Source organism: Rhinatrema bivittatum, chromosome 2 (genome assembly GCF_901001135.1).
Source record: "Rhinatrema bivittatum chromosome 2, aRhiBiv1.1, whole genome shotgun sequence".
Classification (NCBI taxonomy): domain Eukaryota; kingdom Metazoa; phylum Chordata; class Amphibia; order Gymnophiona; family Rhinatrematidae; genus Rhinatrema; species Rhinatrema bivittatum.
The window spans coordinates 451846366-451867391 of NC_042616.1; the positions used below are offsets into that span (position 1 = coordinate 451846366).

Consider the following 21026-nt stretch of genomic DNA (forward strand, 5'->3'; position numbering starts at 1 on the left):
ATGTTCAAAGTGCACCAATGGATGCACTTAGATACATTTTAAAAGTGTTGCATGTGCATGAACACACTATTTTATAACCTACGTGCACAATCCATTGCTCCTTGTTAGGCGAGAGAGAGAGATTGAGAGAGAGAACCTCTTTTTAGGATTCAGTCTCGTACTCTATATATGGATCATTGTAAGGGGGCCCTTTGATTCGAGATAATTTTTTGGGAGGTGGGTTTGTGTTAGGGGGCTGATACACACATATTCAGAGGTATCCATTGTAAAATTGACCTTATTAAAGAATTTTTGACTTTATAAGTGATGAAAAGTAGTTGATTTATACACTGCAGTCTACAGGATGCATCAAGACACTTGATGCAAAGGAAGCATTGAGGCACTGGGGGCAGCTGTACGCAGCCCACTCCAAGGCCAGCTACTGAAGGGCTTACCTTATATACACTCTCTAATTACCAGAGCCCTCATTCCTTCTAGATTGATAGTGGAAGGCTTCTGATTAAAGACTCCAGCTCCAGCATGTTTCCTATTGTCACTTGCCTCCAAAAAAGAAAGGAAAAGAGAAACTCCTGTTGAGGTGCAAAAAGCTATCCTTGGCCTCAGAGTTTGTTCCGCTACCTATGCCAGGTTGGTAGAGTGTCAGTAGCTCAACCAAGCTGTAAGTCTAGTGAGAAATTTCTTTGCCTTGTCATTTAAAGAGTCAGAAAGATTGATCCAGGTGCTGCTCTTCAGAATTGCTGCAGTGATCCCTCAGATTGGAGTTCTGATATCACCCATCCAGGAGTGTACACTGTCTTGGCAGACCTACACAAATGCTATGGCAAGACATGACTCTTTTGATTGACAATCAATATGAATACATTAGGGCTGCCACATCTCTTTGTAGTTAGGTTTATTATGTGTTTACTTTGTCTACTACTGTAAATGGCACCTATTGATCTCTTATCGCTATGTTGCCTAACTAGGCCTAAGTAGTTTCTATTACACACTGACCCAGACAGAGGACCAGTGAGTAAAAGAAAGATAGTGTAGCTGGATTTAAAAAAGATTTGGATAAGTTCTTGGAGGAAAAGTCCATAAACTGCTATTAATCAAGATGACTTAGGGAATAACCACTGCTATTACTGGCATTAGTAGCATGGGATCTACTTAATGTTTTAGGTACTTGTAACCTGGATTGGCTACCATTGGAAACAGGATGCTGGGCTTGATGGACCCTTGGTCTGATCAGTATGGCAACTTCTTATGTTCTTATGTTCAGATGTGACAAACCAAAACCACTCTGCTGGGCTCTCTTCGGTACAACAGGAAGGACAAGATGATGGCTAACAAGCAACATAGCATTGAATGACACTTTGCAGAAGCTAGTTGCCAGCTCATGTGATGTCCCCGGCATGTGCAGGGGAAACATGGGGGGATCCTCAGGTAGATCTGGAAGAAGGTCAGCTGGGGTGCCATAACATAGAGCAAGATTATGAAAGATACAGCAGAGAAGCACTATCTCTACTACTCTGGGTGGGGCATACATGAAAGCTTCCCCCATTTTGTCCAAATAGTGAAATCTACTTTTGAGAACTCCAAGGGTGCATTCAGTGACGCAGTGGGTAGAAAATAAGGCCTCATTGTATGTTGTCTCAGCTGGTGTGTTGGGAATAGTGACAGGTGTGAGAAGCCAGGTCCTGCAACCACATCCCAAATCTCCTGCAGCAAAGGGAGAATGGCTGCATCACTGACACTACTGTGACTTTGTTATATTGCTGCCAACCCACATCATGCTATTACATAGTAGAAGCTAAGATATAGCTTGTCTAGAATGGGTAGATATGAATTGGTTATTTACTCTTTTGGATAATAGAAGGACTAGGGGGCACTCCATGAAGTTGGCAAGTAGCACATTTAAAACTAATCGGAGAAAAATCTTTTTCACTCAACACACAATTAAGCTCTGGAACTTTTTGCCAGAGGATATGGTTAGTGCAGTTAGCGTAGCTTGGTTTAAAAAAGGTTTGGATAAGTTCTTGGAGGAGAAGTCCATTAACTGCTATTAATCAAGTTGACTTAGGGAATGGCCTCTGCTATTACTAGCATCAGTAGCATGGACTCTATTTAATGTTTGGGTACTTGCCAGGTTCTTGTAACCTGGTTTGGCCACTGTTGGAAACAGGATGCTGGGCTTGATGGACCCTTGGTCTAACCCAGTATGGAGATTTCTTATGTTCCTATAATATGTTTATGGCAGTTATTGTAACTGGGTTTAAAAAAGGCTTGGATAAGTTCCTAGAGGAAAAATCCATAAATTGCTATGAATCAGTAAGGAATAGTAGCTTGATTTGTTTTTAATGTTTTGGTACATGCCAGGCAGGTACTTGTGACTTGGATTAGCCACTGTTGGGAACAGGATGCTGGGCTTGATGGACCCTTGATCTGACCCAGTATGGCATATCTTTTGTTATGTAAAAATGAAAATCTTCTGCAAAATTCATGCCGATGGAGGTGGATAAGAAGCAAAGGTGACCTGAGAGAGGAAAATCGTCATATTTCTCTCACTGCACCACATGATCTCTACTTCAGTAAATTAAGGACTCTGATTTATGCATTGCTACTCCTTTAGCAGCCTTAACTAACTTCAACAAAATTAAAATTTGAGTGCCACATGTATGATTTTTTACCTGTTGGTGAGAGATTGTATGTGTTTACCATGCAAAGAGCTCCTGGCTCAAAAAGAATGAGTCCAATCTCTGGAGGCTAGAGTAGCAGACCTGAAGGAGCTGAGACAGGCAGGTATATAGAGGAGACCTTCAGGGACATAGTAGCCAAGTCCCAACTCCAGTCTGGCAGCGCTGGTGCAGACTTGGTGGAGGAAGGTCATCTGGTTGGAGAGCATCACCCTGGTGTAGTAGAAGTGATCCTGTAGTAAGGACCTGCTCTCCAGTTGATGCATTGGCCTCTCGTACAAAGGGCAAGTTTCCCAGGGCTAGTGCCCAGGAGGGAAGAGTGAGGTCGGCAGTCATAGTTGATGGTTATTAGGAATTTATATAGCTGGGTGGCTGGTGGACTTGAGGATCGCCTGGTAACTTGTCTGCCTGGTGTGAAGGTGGTGGACCTCACACATCACCTAGATAGGATTTTAGACAATGCTGGGGGAGGAGCAGGCTGTCATGGTACATGTGGGCACCAATGGCATAGGAAGGTGTGAGAGAAATTCTGAAAGCCAAATTTAGGCTTTTAGGTAGAAAGTTGAAATACAGAACCTTAAGGGTAGCATTCTTTGAAATGCTCCCTGTTCCACGTGCAGGTCCCTAGGGGCAGACAGAGCTCAAAAGTCTCAATGCATGGATGAGATGATAGTACAGGGAAGAGGGATTCAGTTTTGTAAATAACTGGCCAGCCTTTTGGGGAAGGGGGAGTCTTTTCCTAAAGGAAGGGGATCTACCTTAACCAGGGTGGAACCAGGCTGTTGGCGTTAACCTTTTAAAAAAAAAAAAAAAAAGTGATAGAGCAGCTTTTAAACTAGAACAAGGGGGAAAGTAGACAGTCGTTCTGCAGTGCATGGTTCAGAGGCAGGTATCTTTGAAAGATACTAATGAAACAGGAGAGTTAGGGCATCCTAACAGAGAGGTTCTAATAAAAGCAAAAGAGTAAAGAACCACCTGAGTTAAGATTCCAAATTATCCCTGTCAGCTGAAAAGCAGGTTGTTACTACAAACATAACATACTTTGAAATGGCTGTATGTTAGTCAGAAATCTAAGAAGTAAGATAGTGTATAGCATTGAATGAAGAGGTAGACATAATTGGCATATCAGAGACTTGGTGGAAGGAGAATAACCAATGGGACTGTGCTACACCAGGGTACAAATTAACCAAAATGATAGGGTGGATCAACTTGGTGGTGGGGTGGCACTTTGTTTGAAATGGCATAAAGTCCAACAGGATAAAAATCCTGAAAGAGATTAATGCATAGTAGAATCTTTATGGGTAGAAATCCCATGTGTGTTGGGGAAGAGTATAGTGATAGAAGTATATTACTGTCCACCTGGCCAAAATAAGATGGATGATTTATTTATTTATTTATTTAAATACTTTTCTATACCGAAGATCATGTACAAGTACATATCGGTTCGGTTTACAGTGAACCAACAGTTGGAAATTACATCAAACAATAAGAACATAATTTAAACCTTGTACAGCCAACAATAAGAACATAATTAACAAAATTGTACTAGAGTAGAACTGTAGTTGAACAAGCATAACGAGTGGAATATAGGGATGATGAAATGCTATGAGATATAAGGGAAGTGATATGCTATGAGATATAACGAGTGGAATATAGGGATGATGAAATGCTATGAGATATAAGGGAAGCTCATCAATTTGGCATTTCAGTAATAATGGGAGATTTCAGTTACATTTACGCTGTCAATATTGGGGTAACATCAGGATATGCTAGAGATGTAAAGTTCCTGGATGAAATAAATGACTGCTTCATGGAGCAATTGTTTCAGGAATCTACCAGAGAGGGAGCTATTTTAGATCTAATTCTTAGTGGAATGCAGGATTTGGTGAGAGGTAAGGTGGTGGGGCCGCTTGGCAATAGTGATCATAACGTTCAAATTTGAATTAATGACTGATAGGGAACAATAAGTAAATCTACAGCTCTACCACTAAACTGTCAATAGGGAGACTTTGATAAAATGAGGAAGACAGAAGAAACCTGAAAGGTGCAGCTACAAGGTTGAGTGTACAACAGGCATGGTCATTGTTTAGAAATACCATCTTAGAAGCACTGTCCAGATGTTCTCCACACACTAAGAAAGATGGAAGAAAGGCTAATCGACTAGCACCTTGATTAAAAGGTGATGTGAAAGACGCTGTTTTCTCCCAGGACAAGCAAGATGAGTGACATCAGATGGAGCCCTGTCATGGAACACTTTTGTCAAAGTTTCTAGAACTTTGACTGGCACACTGAGCAGCCCACCATGCCACCAACCCTGTGGCCACATGGGGTCCCCCTTCAGTCTCGTTTTTTTCCGTGGAGCTGTTGCCTCGCGGTTTGTGGAGCTCTGAGAACTTTTTTCCCTCACAATTTTCTTACAGAAAAATGTCAAGTTTTTCTTCAGGTTTTTCCCCACTCCGGGGTCCCCCAGCGCGAACAGATTCCTCTGGCACTCGGTAGGTCTGTTTTCGTATTTTTTTTGCGGTCTGTTTGCGAGCGTCTACCTCCCGATGGCCGACGGCCACTGACCGCATGCTGGCCTTTTTGCAATGGTTAATACCAATAATCTTTTTATCATGCCAGCTTTGATGTTTTTTGAAAGGTCTATAAATATTTTAGAATTTTTAAGATTCAATATTTGTTTTCAATGAATTTATACATTTAATTTACAGACCTTTTGTTGCACAGTCTTTCTTAAGACTTGGATTGTCATCATAACACGACTCAAGTAGAGGTAAAGACCATAAATTTAATTGTTCTCATTTTCACACTTATATGCTGTGTCATAATTCATATTTACACCACATTTTCATGTTACCATTTTAATTGTGTGTTTCAGTTATGTTCTTATTATTATTTTTTATTATTTACAAGTATGTGTTATTGTATGTTGTAGCCCCTGATGTAGCCCCATTGTAAGAGGGCGAAACTCGGCCAGAGTTGGGCATTGTTCATATATTCGTGTTACTACCCAATAAAGGAAATCATTTGGACATCTGGCTGCTAATCCTGTTTTGTCGCCCTTTTTGCAATGGTGACTGGTTTTCGGAAGTGCCCTGAGTGTCCTTGGACTATGTCCATCACGGATCCACACGATGTTTGTCCTGTGTCTCGGGCCTTCCCACGATGTCTGGTGTCTCAGCTGTGCTCAGATGACCCCCAAAGGCCGACGTGCCCGCCTGGACAATATGGAGCACTTGTTTGGTTCCAAGCAATCCGCTCCATCGACTCCTGTGGTAGGTAAGTCAAGTCGCGGGGATCGGTCTGACTTGGGACCTTCACCCTTGGCGCTCTGCCGCGATGATCAAGGGGCACGAGATCGCCCCTCACCGGCAACGGAGCGTACAAAAGCTTTTGGGGGTCATTATCCTCTGTGCCAGGGAAGGACTGGGCCAAGCACCGACGCTCTTTCCCTTCTGGTGCTGGCATCTACATCGGAGCGGCCTCAGCTGAACCCTCTCCGAAGAGACCCCGTGGAGAGGAGGCCCTGCCCTCCTCCAAGCCCAGGAATCCAAGGCATTCCCCACCAATATCAGTGCCGGTTACCGAGCCTCCACGGACCCCTAGCCTGCCGCCGCCTCCCGGGTTGGTACTTTCCGCAGCTGCATTTAGAGAGGAGTTGGACCACGTGGTCCAGCAGGCAGTGCTAAATGCCTTTCAGGGCCTCCAGCAGCCACCGAAGCCGGCCCCTATATCGGCAACGGAACCGGCACCCTCCATGCTAGCGCCCCTACTGGAAATGTTGGACGTGCTGCTCGGTACCTAGCCGGTGCCGGGGGCCCCCCCGTTGCCTCCCCCAACTCAATCCCGATTCCTGGATCCTCAGAGGATGAAGAGGCAGCGCCGAGACAGTCTCAACGAGCGGCACCACTGATGCCGGATCCCGTTCCTGGGCCCTCGACCTCCAGGTACCCTCAATGCCGGCGCAACCGCTATCTATTCCACTTTGCCGACCATCTGTGCCTGTGCCCCGCACTTTGGTTCCAGGGTTTGATGGTGAGGAGGAAGCCCCCTACGATCCGTGGGGAGACATGTCTTCCAACCACTCTTTGGAGACCTCCAAGAACATTCTGTTGGAACTTTTTCCCCCCCAGACGAGAGAAGGCACTCGCCTCCCGAAGACTTATCCTTCGCGTTTTGTGCGAGCCATGGCGAAAACCATTCCCTTTCAGCTTTTGACTGAAAAGAACACCCACCACAAGATGTTAGAGGTCCTCCAATTTGTGGATGTCTCTAAAGAGGTGATGGCCATCCCTGTACATGATGTCCTCTTAGACCTTCTCTACCAGCTCTGGGAAAACTCGAGTTTTGTGGCTCCAGTCAACAGAAAGACTGACGCCACTTATCTAGTACAACAGGCCTTAGGCTTCCAAAAGAGCCAGTTGCCACACTAGTCAATGGTAGTAGAATCAGCCCAGAAGAAAGCCAAGAGGTCCCGGCCACTCTCCTCTGTACCACCTGGAAAGGGTAGCAAATTAACTGGGCCAGATGGTATTCACCCCAGGGTTTTGAAAGAACTCAAAAATGAATTTTCAGATCTATTACTAGTAATTTGTAACCTATTGTTAAAATTTAATTGTACCTATAAACTGGAAGGTGGCCAATGTAACACCAATAATTAAAAAGGGCTCCAGTGGTGATCCAGGAAACTATAGACCAGTGAGCCTAACTTCAGTGCCAGGAAAAATTGTGGAAACTATTCTAAAGAAGAAATTCACTGAACATATATATAGACATGGTTTAATAGGACACAGCCAGCATGGATATACCCAAGGGAAATTTTGCCTCACAAATCTGCCACTTTTTTTTTTTTTAAGGGGTTAATAGACATGTGGATAAAGGTGAGCCAGTAGATGTAGTATATTTGAATTTTCAGAAAGCATTTGACAGAGTCCCCCATGAGAAGCTTCTAAGAAAATTAAAAAATCATGGGATAAGTAGCAATGTCCTTGTGTCTGCAGCCCTCTCAAGCCATTCTGCTCTGTCTTCAGCTGCAGGCAGGTTGGGCTCTGCTCGCAGCCCTTCTGGACTTTCAGATCTTTGCCGCAAGCGGAATGGGCTCCACTTGCAGCCCGCCAGAACTTTTGACCAAATTCTGCACAAAAAACAGGAATTCTGTGCAGGAGGGGAATTCTGTACAAATTCTGTGCTCTGCAGTCACACAGAATATCCCCAGGAGTAAAGGGGGTGAAGTCTTTTACAAGGCACTGTAAATGTTCTCTAATTATATTTTAGTAGTAGTTAAAAGCTCATCTAAAGATGGGGAAATATTGTAAAGTGTAGGAAGTGCGTAATTGAGATATGTGGTGCTAGTGAATTACTTGCAAACTCAACTGCCAAAACTGTTCTGATAAATACATATACACCAATGTTCCTCGAAGAACTGTAAATCCTTTAATGATTTGAATGTCTCAATCTCAATTAACTTTATATACTTTTATTTCTTGCAAAATATCTTCAAAATATACATCTCTTCTCAACAATATTTATCACTGTATGTTATGTTAAATATTTAATCCTATATTCATCAGTTACATTTAATATTGCCTTTACTTTCTTGTTAACCTTTTACTTTTTTTTGATGCTGCAGTGTTTCGGCAGACCAACTGCCTGCATCAGGGGAACATCATTTTGTAAAGAAATATGGTATGGTATACTCATTTCTAAACATTATGAAGGCAATTAATTATAACAGCACACAAACAATCATTACTCACTAAATTTCTCTTCAGGGTCTAGCTCACTTCTGCCTAGCGGTGTGGAACATTTGTCAACATCCTCTTTGTTTCTTTAAACCTTACCCCACCAATCACAACACATGTTTCTCAGATGCACTACCAAATCTATTCAATTCAAAATTAAAACCAGCTCTTTCTATCTTTAAATTTTAGCACATCAAAGAAACAGGAAGTAAAAAAAAAATAACCAACTTCCTTTTTTTAAGTCCCTAGGGGCCATTATATTCCACCGAAAAATATCTCTGCTCTTTGTAACAAAAATCTATTCGAGTCCCCACCCCTTTGGTTTCTCTAGGTTGCAGGTTGACTAGACACGGGAAAAGGTTAACAAAAGTAGTGGATGTTAAATTAAACTGATGAATATAGGGTTAAATATTTGTTTAGAGTAACATGCGGAGATAAATATTGAGAAGTAATGTATGTTTTGAAGATACTATTTTGAGAGAAATAAAAGTACATAAAGTTGTTAATTGAGATTTTTGTGACATTCAGATCTATAAATGATTTGCTGTTCTGCAAGGTACATTGGTAGAGAGTGAATGACAATTCAAGGAGGGTGGAGCTGGAGAGTACAGTGAGAAGGTGGAGCACAATTTCCATATGTGGTAATAGAGTGGATTGGACAATACAGAATGGGATGGAGCTGAAGAGTACAGGGAGGGGAGGAGGTGGCACTCAATTTGCATACCGCAGAGGGCAACTTTCCTCTTCATTATAGTTAGAACAGTAATTTTTTATCATATTGCCTTGGAGGTTTTCTCAACTGGAGGAAAGTGGGAAACTTAGAGAAATCACTTGGAGAGCATAAGGTAGGTTGAATTGTAGGCTTGGTTATTCTTATTTTTCAGAAGTTGACACCTGAACCCTGTAATTTAGACTGGTGTGGAGAAGTTACAGAATAGGAAGTGATAGGAGTAAGCCAAAATTTCAAAGCTGATATAATTAATATTTCTTATCGTAGACTGTATAATGCCCTGAATTGATTGATATAAGATAGCTGCCTGCCCCGACAGTGATGCCAACTGTGTATATTCCTTGGGAAAAATAAGCTGTCAGGCATGGTTTTATTTCTTCATAGATCTATGGATAGGCTTATATATCTATGAATCTTATGATCAGGGATCAAATTTTGCATGGTGGTCATGACTTGGAAAGAAACTCTTGGTGCTTTCTTAACAAAAATATGTCTAGATGTATTGTAACAGTAAAGCAAGCATGTTTTGAAGACCCTGTATGATTAAAAGATCAATAGAGCCATGTTCTCAGATGTTTGCTTTATCTAAATGGAAGGTTTTAATCCAGTTGTGAATTTTGATTTACAGTTAACTTGCCTGTAAAATTCCATACCAATCTTTGTGATAAATTGCAATTTCCCTGTACGTACCAGGATCATTCCAGACGGTGGGTTATGTCCCCCGTCCAGCAGATGGAGTCAGAACAAAAACTCTCAGGGGAGGTCCCATATAACCACGCCTCCCCTGCCTCAATTCTCAGTATAGTTCTGACTCCAGCAGATGTGAGCAGGGGACACTGAGGTCCCCAGCATTTGGCCTTAGAGTCTTAAACTTTCTATTATTTCTTTCTGAGGGATCAAGTCTATTAAAGAGAATATCAATTTAGAGATTCTTCTCTTTATAGAGTTACAGCCAGGAATGAGGTCCTTTCCTCAGTGAACTGTGATTTGCTGACAGGCTGTTTTCTTCTTTCTGCTTTCCTGCCTCCCCCCCCCCCCCCCCCCCCCCCCCCCCGTTCGTTCCCTTTCAGGGCTGGAGGTAAGTGTTTTTTTCTATTTATATCAGAACGCCGAGGGAGTCTTCGTGACAGGGCGCTCAGGGCCAAGGGAGCACATCGGTGGGGCCGATCCCTCCCCTCCTGCCCGTGTTGTTTTGAACCCACCCCACCTTTTCTGGTGTGAGCAGTCTCCCGGCCCGCGGCCCCACGACGTCATATTCCCCGGGGTTGCTTGCTGTCGGGAGGGGTCATTCCCCAATGGTTTCCCGGGCCGGTGGGTGGTGAACAGGGTCGGGCCCGCGGTCCCGCCGTTTTTGCTGGCGGCCTGTATCGGCGCGAATGGCCCCTCCCCCCTCGCTCTCTCCTCACAGAGCCAACGGCACACGAGCGGACGGCGACGGTGAGCAAGGAAATCCCCTGCTCCGCGAAGGGCGTTCATGATGTCTCCGGGAGGTGAGGACAGCCCCGCCCCGGGGGAGACCGAGCAGCCACAGGACCGCGTGGGCAGAAAGAGGCAGGCCCTGTTTTCGCCGAGCGCGGGAACGGCGGCCATTTGGTACCCGGATACAAACGTAGGTCTCTCAGAGGAAGATACGGAGGCTCAACTTTCTGCCACCCTGCCTTTCCCTGGCGCCGGAGTTCAGCATGGGAATCAGCTTCGTGGGTACTTGGACAGTTTTTTCTCACCCGAGTTTATAGTCCTTATGCACAGGGCTTTCGTGCATAGCAGGGAACCTCTACTAGGAGGGGGGGACCCTCCTCTGGCTAAGCGACCGTGCCCGGCCCCCTCCTTGGGGGGTCTTTTTCCCCAGTTTAGCGTTCCACTCTCTGCGGGGAGTCCGGGAACGTCGCGGACATCCCCTGTCATTCCACCAGCGCCGCATCCAGCAGGGGGAGGAGGAGGAGATCCTCTCCTAGATCAGCTCACCGAAGACCCCTCCTTGACAGCTCAGGTCAAGGGAGATGATCCCAGAGTCCTACGTATTTTTCAGGCGGGGGAATTAGAGGAGCTCATACCCCACATCCTGCAGGAGATGGATATTGATCCTCCTCCGGATCCGGTGGCCCCAGATCCGAATGTCAAGAAGGGGGATCCGCTACTTGCGGGCCTTCGGCCGCTGGCAAAGGCCTTTCCCACCCATCACAATATTCTACAACTAATTGCCCGAGAGTGGGACACCCCAGAGGCCAATCTCAGGGTGGGTAGAGCCATGGAGAAACTGTATCCTCTGCCAACGGATTTCTTGGAGCTGCTCAGAGTTCCCGCAGTGGATTCGGCGGTGTCAGCGGTGACAAAGCACATGACCATCCCCGTCACCGGGGGGACAGCCTTGAAGGATCTTCAGGATAGGAAGTTAGAAGTGTTCCTGAAGCGGGTGTTCGAGGTCTCCGCCCTGGGCATGCGGGCGGCTATTTGCAGTTCGCTAGCTCAGCGTGCAGGGCTTAGGTGGGTGCAACAGCTGCTCACGTCTCAGAACCTTCCAGATGCCGAGGCCCAGCAGGCGGACAGGTTGGAGGCCGTGGTCGCATATGGAGCGGATGCCCTATATGATCTTATCAGAGTTCAAGCACGAGCCATGGTGGCAGCGGTGTCTGCGCGCCATCTACTTTGGTTAAGGAACTGGTCAGCGGATGCTTCCTCCAAGACCCGACTGGGGTCTCTCCCTTTCAAGGGCAAATTCCTGTTTGGGGAAGACCTGGATCAGATCATTAAGACACTCAACGAAAATGCGGTTCACAAGTTACCGGAGGACCGACCGCACTCTTACAGATCGTTCAGTACTAGCAGGAACCGGTATCGCAATCAACGTAAGGCTCGCCCTTCGAGGCAACAGCCGCCTCAGGCTCCTTCATCGCGCTCGCATACTTGGAATCGGTCCTTTCGAGGTCGTCTGCCCGGTAAGGATGGCCACAGTACGGGCATCTCCACGAAGTCATTGCAGTGATGCCAGGAGGACCCACAGGACGATTCCCCGGCTGGGGGGTCGACTTTCGCTCTTCTACGAGGCGTGGGTCCAAATAACCTCAGACCAATGGGTCCTAAGTATTCTAAGATAAGGCTACGTGTTGGATTTTGTATACACGCCACCAGACAGGTTTCTCTTCTCTCCCTGCGGGTCCCTCATAAAACGCCAGGCTGTACGACAGACCCTGGATAGTCTCCGAGCTTTGGGAGCCATAGTGCCGGTACCGGCCTCCGAGTTGGGACGGGGCCACTATTCCATTTACTTCGTAGTGCCCAAGAAGGAAAGGACCTTCCGACCCATTTTGGATCTCAAGACCGTCAACCATACTCTCAGGGTCCCTCGTTTCTGCATGGAAACGCTCCGCTCGGTACTGGCGGCGGTACCTCCGGGGGAGTTTTTGGCCTTGTTGGATCTTACGGAAGCATACCCACATATTCCGATCCATCAGTCTCACCAACGGTATCTCCATTTCAAGATCTTGGGTCAGCATTTCCAGTTCCGGGCGCTACCGTTTGGGTTGGCCACGGCCCCACGGGTTTTCACGAAGATCATGGTGGTAGTGGCGGCTGTGCTCAGGAGGGAAGGCATCCTGGTACATCCTTACCTGGACGATTGGCTCATCAGGGCAAAGTCGCAGGCACAGGGGATTCAGGCGGTCGACAGGGTAATCCAGCTCCTCCAAACTCTGGGGTGGATCATCAACTTTGCAAAGAGCAGGCTACATCCATCTCAGACACTGGATTTTCTGGGAGCTCATTTCGACACGAGAACAGCCATGGTTTTTCTCAGCGCAGAGAGAGCGCAAGCCCTAGGTGAGTAGATCCTCGCGTAGGGCTTGCGTGGGACTATCTTCAGGTTCTGGGAACCATGGCCTCCACCATCGACCTAGTTCCGTGTGCCTTTGCCCACCTTCGTCCCCTTCAGAGAGCATTGCTTTCCCGTTGGAAGCCGGTGTCCCGGGATTATCAGGCGGTCCTTCCAGTTCCAGACTTTGCAAGGCACAGTCTCGACTGGTGGTTGGATCCCCATCGGCTGGCACAAGGAGTGTCCCTGGAGCCTCCAGACTGGATGATAGTGACCACAGACGCCAGTCTATCCGGCTGGGGAGCGGTCTGCCAGGACGCCTCGATTCAGGGCCAGTGGTCGGAGGAACAGTCGACCTGGCCCATCAACAGGTTGGAGGCCAGGGCCGTTCGGCTCGCTCTTCAGGGATTCCTACACTTGGTGCACCACCGGGCAGTCCGTGTACTGTCGGACAACGCCACCACGGTGGCAGACATCAACCGGCAGGGGGGCACAAGGAGTCGGCTGGTGTCGTTGGAGATAGACAGGCCGATGGAATGGGCGGAGCTCCACCTTCTGCGTCTGGCAGCTTCCCACATAGCGGGAGTCTACAACGTTCAGGCGGACTTCCTCAGCCGGCAGCACTTGGATCCAGGAGAGTGGGAACTCTCGGAAGAGGCAATGAGGCTGATAGTCAAGCGCTGGGGAACTCCGCATTTGGATCTCATGGCAACGTCCAGGAATGCAAAGGCCGCTCGCTTCTTCAGTCGAAGAAGGGAGCACGGAGCGGAAGGAGTCGACGCGCTGGTACTTCCATGGCCACGACAGTGTCTACTGTATGTCTTCCCACCGTGGCCACTGGTGGGAAAGGTTATTCGAAGAATAGAAGCTCATCAGGGTCCAGTGATACTCGTGGCCCCGGAATGGCCCCGGCGGCCATGGTTCGCGGATCTTCTCCAGTTAGCGGTGGGCGACCCGCTCCATCTCGGTCACCTGCCACGACTCCTGCGTCAGGGTCCAATATTTTTTCCAGCGGCAGATCACTTCTGTCTTGCGGCCTGGCTTTTGAAAGGTGCAAGCTGAGGCGTCGCAGTTACCCTGAGTCTGTCATATCCACTCTGCTACGGGCGCGCAAGACGTCCACATCGGTTACGTATGTTCGGGTGTGGAAGGTTTTTGAGGAGTGGTGCGGTTCGAAAGCCATTCCGGCACCACAGGCTTCGGTGGCACAGATTCTTTCTTTTCTACAGGCGGGCCTGAAATTGGGTCTGGCCTATAATTCTCTCCGAGTTCGGGTGGCGGCTCTGGGAGCCTTCCTGCAGAGTTCAGACGGAAACCTTCTGTCCTCCCATCCGGATATCCTGCATTTTCTGAAGGGGGTGAGGCACCTGAAGCCCCCAATTCGTCCACCCTGTCCATCTTGGAACTTGAATCTGGTGCTCCGGGCCCTCTGCAGTTCACCTTTTGAACCGTCGCGTTCCGCCACCATCAAGGATGTTACTCTCAAGACAGTCTTCCTGATGGCAATCAGCTCAGCAAGACGGATTTCGGAGTTACAGGCTCTCTCCTGCCGAGAGCCATACCTCCACTTTTTGCCGGGTGGCGTTTCTTTGCACACGGTTCCTTCATTCTTACCTAAGGTAGTCTCGGGGTTCCATATCAAGCAGTCTGTGGAACTCCCATCCTTTTCCTCTACGGAGTCGGGTGATCTGCACAAGCTAGATGTATGACGCGTTTTGATGCACTACCTGGAGATTACTAATGAGTTCAGGCTCTCCGATCATTTGTTTGTCCTTTGGTCGGGACCACGGAGAGGGTGTATGGCCTCGAAGCAGTCCATTGATCGCTGGTTGAAGGGAGCGATTATGGCGGCATATCTAGGTACAGGTAAGTCTCCACCGTTGGTGCTCAAGGCGCATTCTCTCCGTGCCCAGGCAACTTCCTGGGCTGAGGTTTCCTCCGTGCCAGTTCAGGAAATCTGTAGGGCGGCCACTTGGAAGTCAATTCACACTTTTACGAGGCATTATCACCTGGATGTCCGGGCGCCTTCTGACGGTCATCTGGGAGACATGGTCATTCGGGCAGGGCTGTCCATGGCCCACCCATGATGGGAAAGCTTTGGTACATCCCACCGTCTGGAATGATCCTGGTACGTACAGCGAAATGAAAATTATTCCTTACCTGCTAATTTTCATTCCTGTAGTAACATGGATCATTCCAGACACCCTCCCTAGGCTTGGGGGTTGTTTGTTGTGGGACATCCCTGCTTACCTGTCTCTAACACCTTTATTTTCTGTACTTCTTGTACTGCGGGTCTGTTCTTCCGCGCAGTACTGTTTGCAAGGTTCACCGTTTACGGTCAGTTAATTCCAAAACTAGTTTCTGGGCACTTTGGCCCGGAGGTGTTTCTGTTCGTTAACTTGATCCCTCTGTTCTTCTCATCTCTTCTCTTGTGGCTTTGATAGTCTGTTTATTGAGAATTGAGGCAGGGGAGGCGTGGTTATATGGGACTTCCCCTGAGAATTTTTGTTCTGACTCCATCTGCTGGATGGGGGACATAACCCACCGTCTGGAATGATCCATGGTACTACAGGAACGAAAATTAGCAGGTAAGGAATAATTTTCATATATAATTTAGCACAGCCTTGTGAACAGGGTTATATTTGAAATAGTTTTTCAACCAACGAGAGGAATGAGTGTATGGGACTGAGTTCTTTCAGTTACATACATGGTATAATTTCTTTGGTTTGTATTTAGGCTGCAGGCTGATGAGGAACGGGAAAAGAATGGATCTGAGGATGATGATGATGAGAAACCGGGCAAGAGAGTCATGGGACCAAGAAAGAAATTCTGTTGGGATGAAACGGTCAGGTATGTAATGTAACCATCTTATGAAGTATGCCAGAAAGTGTTGCAATTATATGCTTTTACTTGCCTTATCCCTTTTTCATTCTACATCTTTAAACCACCTTGCCAGAAGACTAAGGGGGTAGTTGGGCACTACCTCAAAGTACCACTCTGGCCAACAAGGCTCACCAAGGCAGTCACAATTGCCTTCCCTCCCACCTCAAACCTGAGCATATCACCTTTGTGGCATGCCCAGGCTTGAACAGCCACAAAAGATGGAGAAACTGAGTTTCTCCCAGGACAAGCAGGATGGTAGTCCTCACATGTGGGTGACGTTACTGGATGAAGCCCTATCATGGCAAACTTTTCTGTCAAAGTTTCTAGAACTTTTGACTGGCACACTGAGCATACCCAGCATTCCATGATCCCTGCAGCCACGGGGGGGTCTCCCTTCAGTCTTTTTTTTCAGTGCTGCAGTTTGCCTTGCAGTTAGGAACTCTGTGAGAATTCTCACACACATTTTTTCACGGAAAAATCCTAAAATTTACTTTAGAAAAAGATTCCGTCATGGGGTCTCCCATCGGGATATTTTTTCCCATCGTTCGGTGAGTAAAAATCACTATTCCCGGTCGATTCCCGCTCTCATCTTTTTCCGTGTCCGCAGGCCGTCGACCGTTTTCGGGACCTCAACCTTTGTCATTATGGCAACAGGTTTCAGAAAATGTCCGGAGGGCCCCAACCATGCCAATCACCGACCCGCACGATGTCTGTGTGCTGTGCCTCGGCTCATCACACGATGTGCCTAACTGCCCAAGTTGTGCCCAGATGACTCCGAAGGGTAGGCAGGCTCGCCTCGACAAGATGGAGAGACTATTCAAAATCAAGTTGACTCCATCGACGTCCACCCAATCGTCACCGGCAGGAATATCGAAAAAATTAGTTATCGAACCTCGCCAGGAGCACCAGGGCAGCGGTGACCGTTACCAACTCCGTCTAAGGCATCTACATAATCTACCTCTGTGCTGAGGAAACACCGGACTGAGCACGGAGGGAAACAGATGCGAGTCGACTCCCGGTGCCGGTACCAACACAGCATCAGCCTCAGTGGTTATCGAGCCGATTGCGAAGAGGACATGGGTAGAGGAGCCTTCAACTCCCCCCTCTACCCGAGAACCCAAGGCGATCCCCACCGATATCCGGTTTAAGTAGGACTGTGATGTGTGCAGCATTAAAGTCTTTTGGAAAGTGACCACTACATAGGGCCTCATGAAATGAAGCCTGTAGCGGGACTATAATGAAATCTTTTAAGATTTTATAATCGTAGGAAAATCATCCGGTCCTGGGGCTTTACCGGATTTACTAGATGAGATAACATTGATTTCAAAGGCCTGTATGGGCCTATTAAGAACATAAGAAATTGCCATGCTGGGTCAGACCAAGGGTCCATCAAGCCCAGCATCCTGTTTCCAACAGAGGCCAATCCAGGCCACAAGAACCTGGCAATTACCCAAACACTAAGAAGATCCCATGCTACTGATGCAATTAATAGCAGTGGCTATTCCCTAAATAAACTTGATTAATAGCAGTTAATGGACTTCTCCAAGAACTTATCCAAACCTTTTTTGAACCCAGCTACACTAGCTGCACTTAACCACATCCTCTGGCAACAAATTCAAGTTGAGTATCTGAGATACTAGGCAAGCAGAGTCTTTGAAAAAAGCTCTCTTCTGGAGCCACCGCCTGGTCTGACTGTGGTATATAGATGTTCATAAAAGGAAGAAACACAAAACTAAATAAAATGATTTTAGAGTTGGAGGCCAAACTGAAACTAGCCAAAGACCAAATGATTCGGAATTTGTCTGTGGCCCCTAGATCTGAGTATTTCTCTACCCTTAATACCTTGAATATGTGTGTTCACCAAAAGGACACAACATCGGTGCTCAGAGAATTGTAACCTATTTTTCTGTTTTGGTAACAAAATGGGTAAACTGCTTGCTAATGCTGTATGAATATCAAAAGGGAAGACCTTTATAGAAATATTAAGGACCCCTCAAGGGGACTGAGATATCAAACGCTCTGCTATGTGTCCATGAAGGAGAAAGAGCCCTTCAGACTTTTGATTATAAAAGTGATTTCATCTGGTATAAGAAAAGAGCTGTCACGTCACCAGGCTTCTCATTTATTGGTTACATGGAACATTGATGTCAGTCACCTTTTGTACATTCTCCATCAGGTTAGGAATGTGTTCAGCACTGCTACCTCTAGCAGGATTGCAGATAATAGACTAGGATGAACCTCCTTATCTCAGAGCTCTGGTTTCTGTTGCTCATCTTAGGATAGTTCCCTTCAAGTATATTTGCAAAGCTGAAGTTTGGTCACAAGTTCACACATTAATGTCCCAATACTGACTGAACAACCTCTCAAGGACTGGCAGTAACTTGGAGCAAGCAGTTTTGCATAACTTGTTCTCACAGTAGTCAACTCTCCATGGAGGAATCTGGGTTGCTTACTCACAGGCCGATACAGTAAGGAGCAGTAGGAAGAGCTGCATTAGTGCCGGGCGCACCCGCGGTTGCTGTACGCACAGTCCAGCTCACCTACCGCTCGATACTGTATTTAAATAGCTTGCAAATGCAAGCCGCGTCCAAGAAGCATCCGTGAAGCGTTAGGCCCGCGCAACTCATTTTACTATATAGAGCGCTATACAGTATCCTGGGTGCGCTGGCCTAACGCTTCATGGACACGCTGGTATCTGTCATTTCAAATGACATTTGAAATGACAGGTACCAGGAAGTGGACGGTTCTCCTACGCTCGGGATTGCCAGTCCTGTCTCCCCTCCTCCTGAAGCAAGGCGCAGGGAGGGGGGGAGAGAGGACTGGTGAAACGACAAAGTGTAAAGCAACGAAGCGACTTACTTTTCTTGCAGCCCTCCTCCAGAGACGGACATCGGCGGAGACGGACCGCGGCTCCCCTGCCTCCCGGGGGGCAGCCGGCAGCGAAAGCGGCCCCGCCGGCGAAGATGGATGCCTGCACGGGCGAAAGCGGCCCTGTGCATGCAATTTGACCGCTCAAGACGTGACGTCACGTGCCATGACGCCAAACGTCGTGACGTCACGCCTTGAGCGGCCCAATTGCACGCACAGGGGCCGCTTTCGCCCGTGCAGGCATCCATCTTCGCCGGCAGCTGCCTCCGGGAGGCAGGGGAGCCGTGGTCCGTCTCCGCCGATGTCAGTCTCCGGAGGAGGGCTGCAAGAAAAGTAAGTGGCTTCGTTGCTACTTTTTTTTTTTTTTCGCTTAACCTTTTAAGTGAAACTTAGATTTTGCTTTCTTCACTATCATTTTCTATGTTGAGAAATATGCTTCTTGCTTTAGAGAACTCTTTGCTACCCATTATAAGAGAAATAGTAGGTGTTGTTGAGACAGACGGGAATTTGATACTGCAATATGCTTTGGACCATTAATTTATCAAACATGGAAACTGAAAAAAAGCAAACATGAAAATCTGCTAATTGTAGCAGCTCGTTTTGGAATAGTCGCTTTTTCGATTTTTTTTTCGCTTTTTCGCTTTTTCCCGCTTTCGTTGCTTCGGGAGGAGGGGAGAGAGGACTGGGGCTGCCGCGGAGACCAGCACCCATGGTCGCGGCCAGGGCAGGTGAGCGGGGGCTGGGGTAAGGGTAGGCGGTAAGTTAGCAGGTTAAACGCGCGACAAAACAGCAGGGTAAAAAAGCGATAGTCGGGGCACGTGTTACTGTATGGGAGGGAATAGCTAATTCGATCATTTACATCTAATATACATGCCGCGGGCGGAAGGGGTTACCCGGTGATTTAAAGAGGCGGTAAGAATGGGTTAAAGGGAATAGTGTATCGCGGGTTGGACTAACATGGCCGAAAAGTGAGTAGAAAGTGGGTTAGGAGCAGGGTAACCGCGGCCGCACTTTACTGTATTGACCTGTCAGTAATTGTTCCGCTGCAACCTTCAGCATGGGACTCCCCACAGACCATGGCTAATTTAGCTTGCTTATCAACAGAAAAAAAACAAGTTTGCTGCTCATTAATGGTGTTTTCCGTAGATAGCAGGCTGAATTAGACATGAGATGCCCGCCCACCTCCCTGGAGAGTTGACTACTTAGCTACTATATATGTTTATTTATGATATAAAATGAAGAGGCTCTTGAGGCAATGCCTGCGTGGGAACTCTCACACATGCTCAGTAGAGCTCAAAGCTCTACTAGCTCAGAGTGACAAGTTTGTTTGGTGCCACTAGATGACGTCACCCACATATCATGGTTAGTTCATCCTGTTGTTTACAGAAAATATTATTTATGGCAAGAAAACTTTCTTTCGCTTGAATACACTGATATTTGAATCTTCCGCATTTGCAATTTGACTATGCTTTGTTTTTATACTGCCACACCGCAAGACATTTGGGATACAACTAGAGTATACATAACTTAAGCTTAGTTCACTTAAGATCTCAAGCATACAGGAGAAATTAAAGGCTTTATGACATCTTTATGTAAATAGCCTATTTTATCCTTTTGTGTTTCCTTTTTCTTATTGTAACTATCTGAATCACCGTTGACCTAGCAGTTGAAAAATCTGACATCCCATAGACCATGCTGCCTTTTGTTCAAAAGGCAAGCATTTCCAATAATCACGAATCTTGTAGGCAGCAGTAACAAAGGTTATAGCAATTGGTCATTGCATTTTCTGCTCATATTGGCATCAGTTCTTGAATCTGCTCATTCTTCATTATGGCATGTTATTTTTTTTTAATTAATGCATCCTACCTTTTTTGGTATAAGTTGGCACAGGCTTTTCTCGCATGGATGGCAGAAAATAAAGATGAAAACCTTAAAAGAGTAGCTTAAAGGATTAAGAGGACAAAGGAGAGGAAAAACCAAACAGGAATTAAGAGTCAAGGCAGGGAATGACATTTTAAAAATTTTTGCATGGCTATAGCACAGGTAATTATATAAAGTACCTATCTAAGAGGCCAATGTAATAAGGCTTGCTAAAGTTAACACAGGTTTTTACTCCTGTTTTAGCACATAATTTTCCTTGATAAGTTAACTCATATTTAACAGGGGTTTAAACTCCTAAAAAATGTTTACTAAAACAGAAGTAAAATTGGTGTGGGTGCATGCAAATCCAATGTAAAAGGCATTAGCTATTCTCTATTAATGGGCAGACATTTTATAGCATGTTTTCTTAATGCTGAAAATTTAATTCCTGGATCAGAGCA

The 21026-nt window shown here is 46.6% G+C and overlaps 1 protein-coding gene across 9 annotated transcripts in view; it reads left to right on the plus strand.

Moving 5' to 3' along the window:
* Positions 1-21026, plus strand: part of UBN2 (ubinuclein 2) — a 586373-nt gene that overhangs the window by 238163 nt on the left and 327184 nt on the right. For all 9 annotated transcript variants that reach the window (XR_003854673.1, XR_003854671.1, XR_003854674.1 and 6 more), the window contains exon 8: positions 15691-15804. Coding sequence is in view for 5 of the 9 variants with exons in the window: in XM_029590354.1 (XP_029446214.1) it covers positions 15691-15804 (114 nt within the window). In the remaining 4 variants the exon portion in view is untranslated. The remainder of the gene's footprint in view (positions 1-15690; positions 15805-21026) is intronic.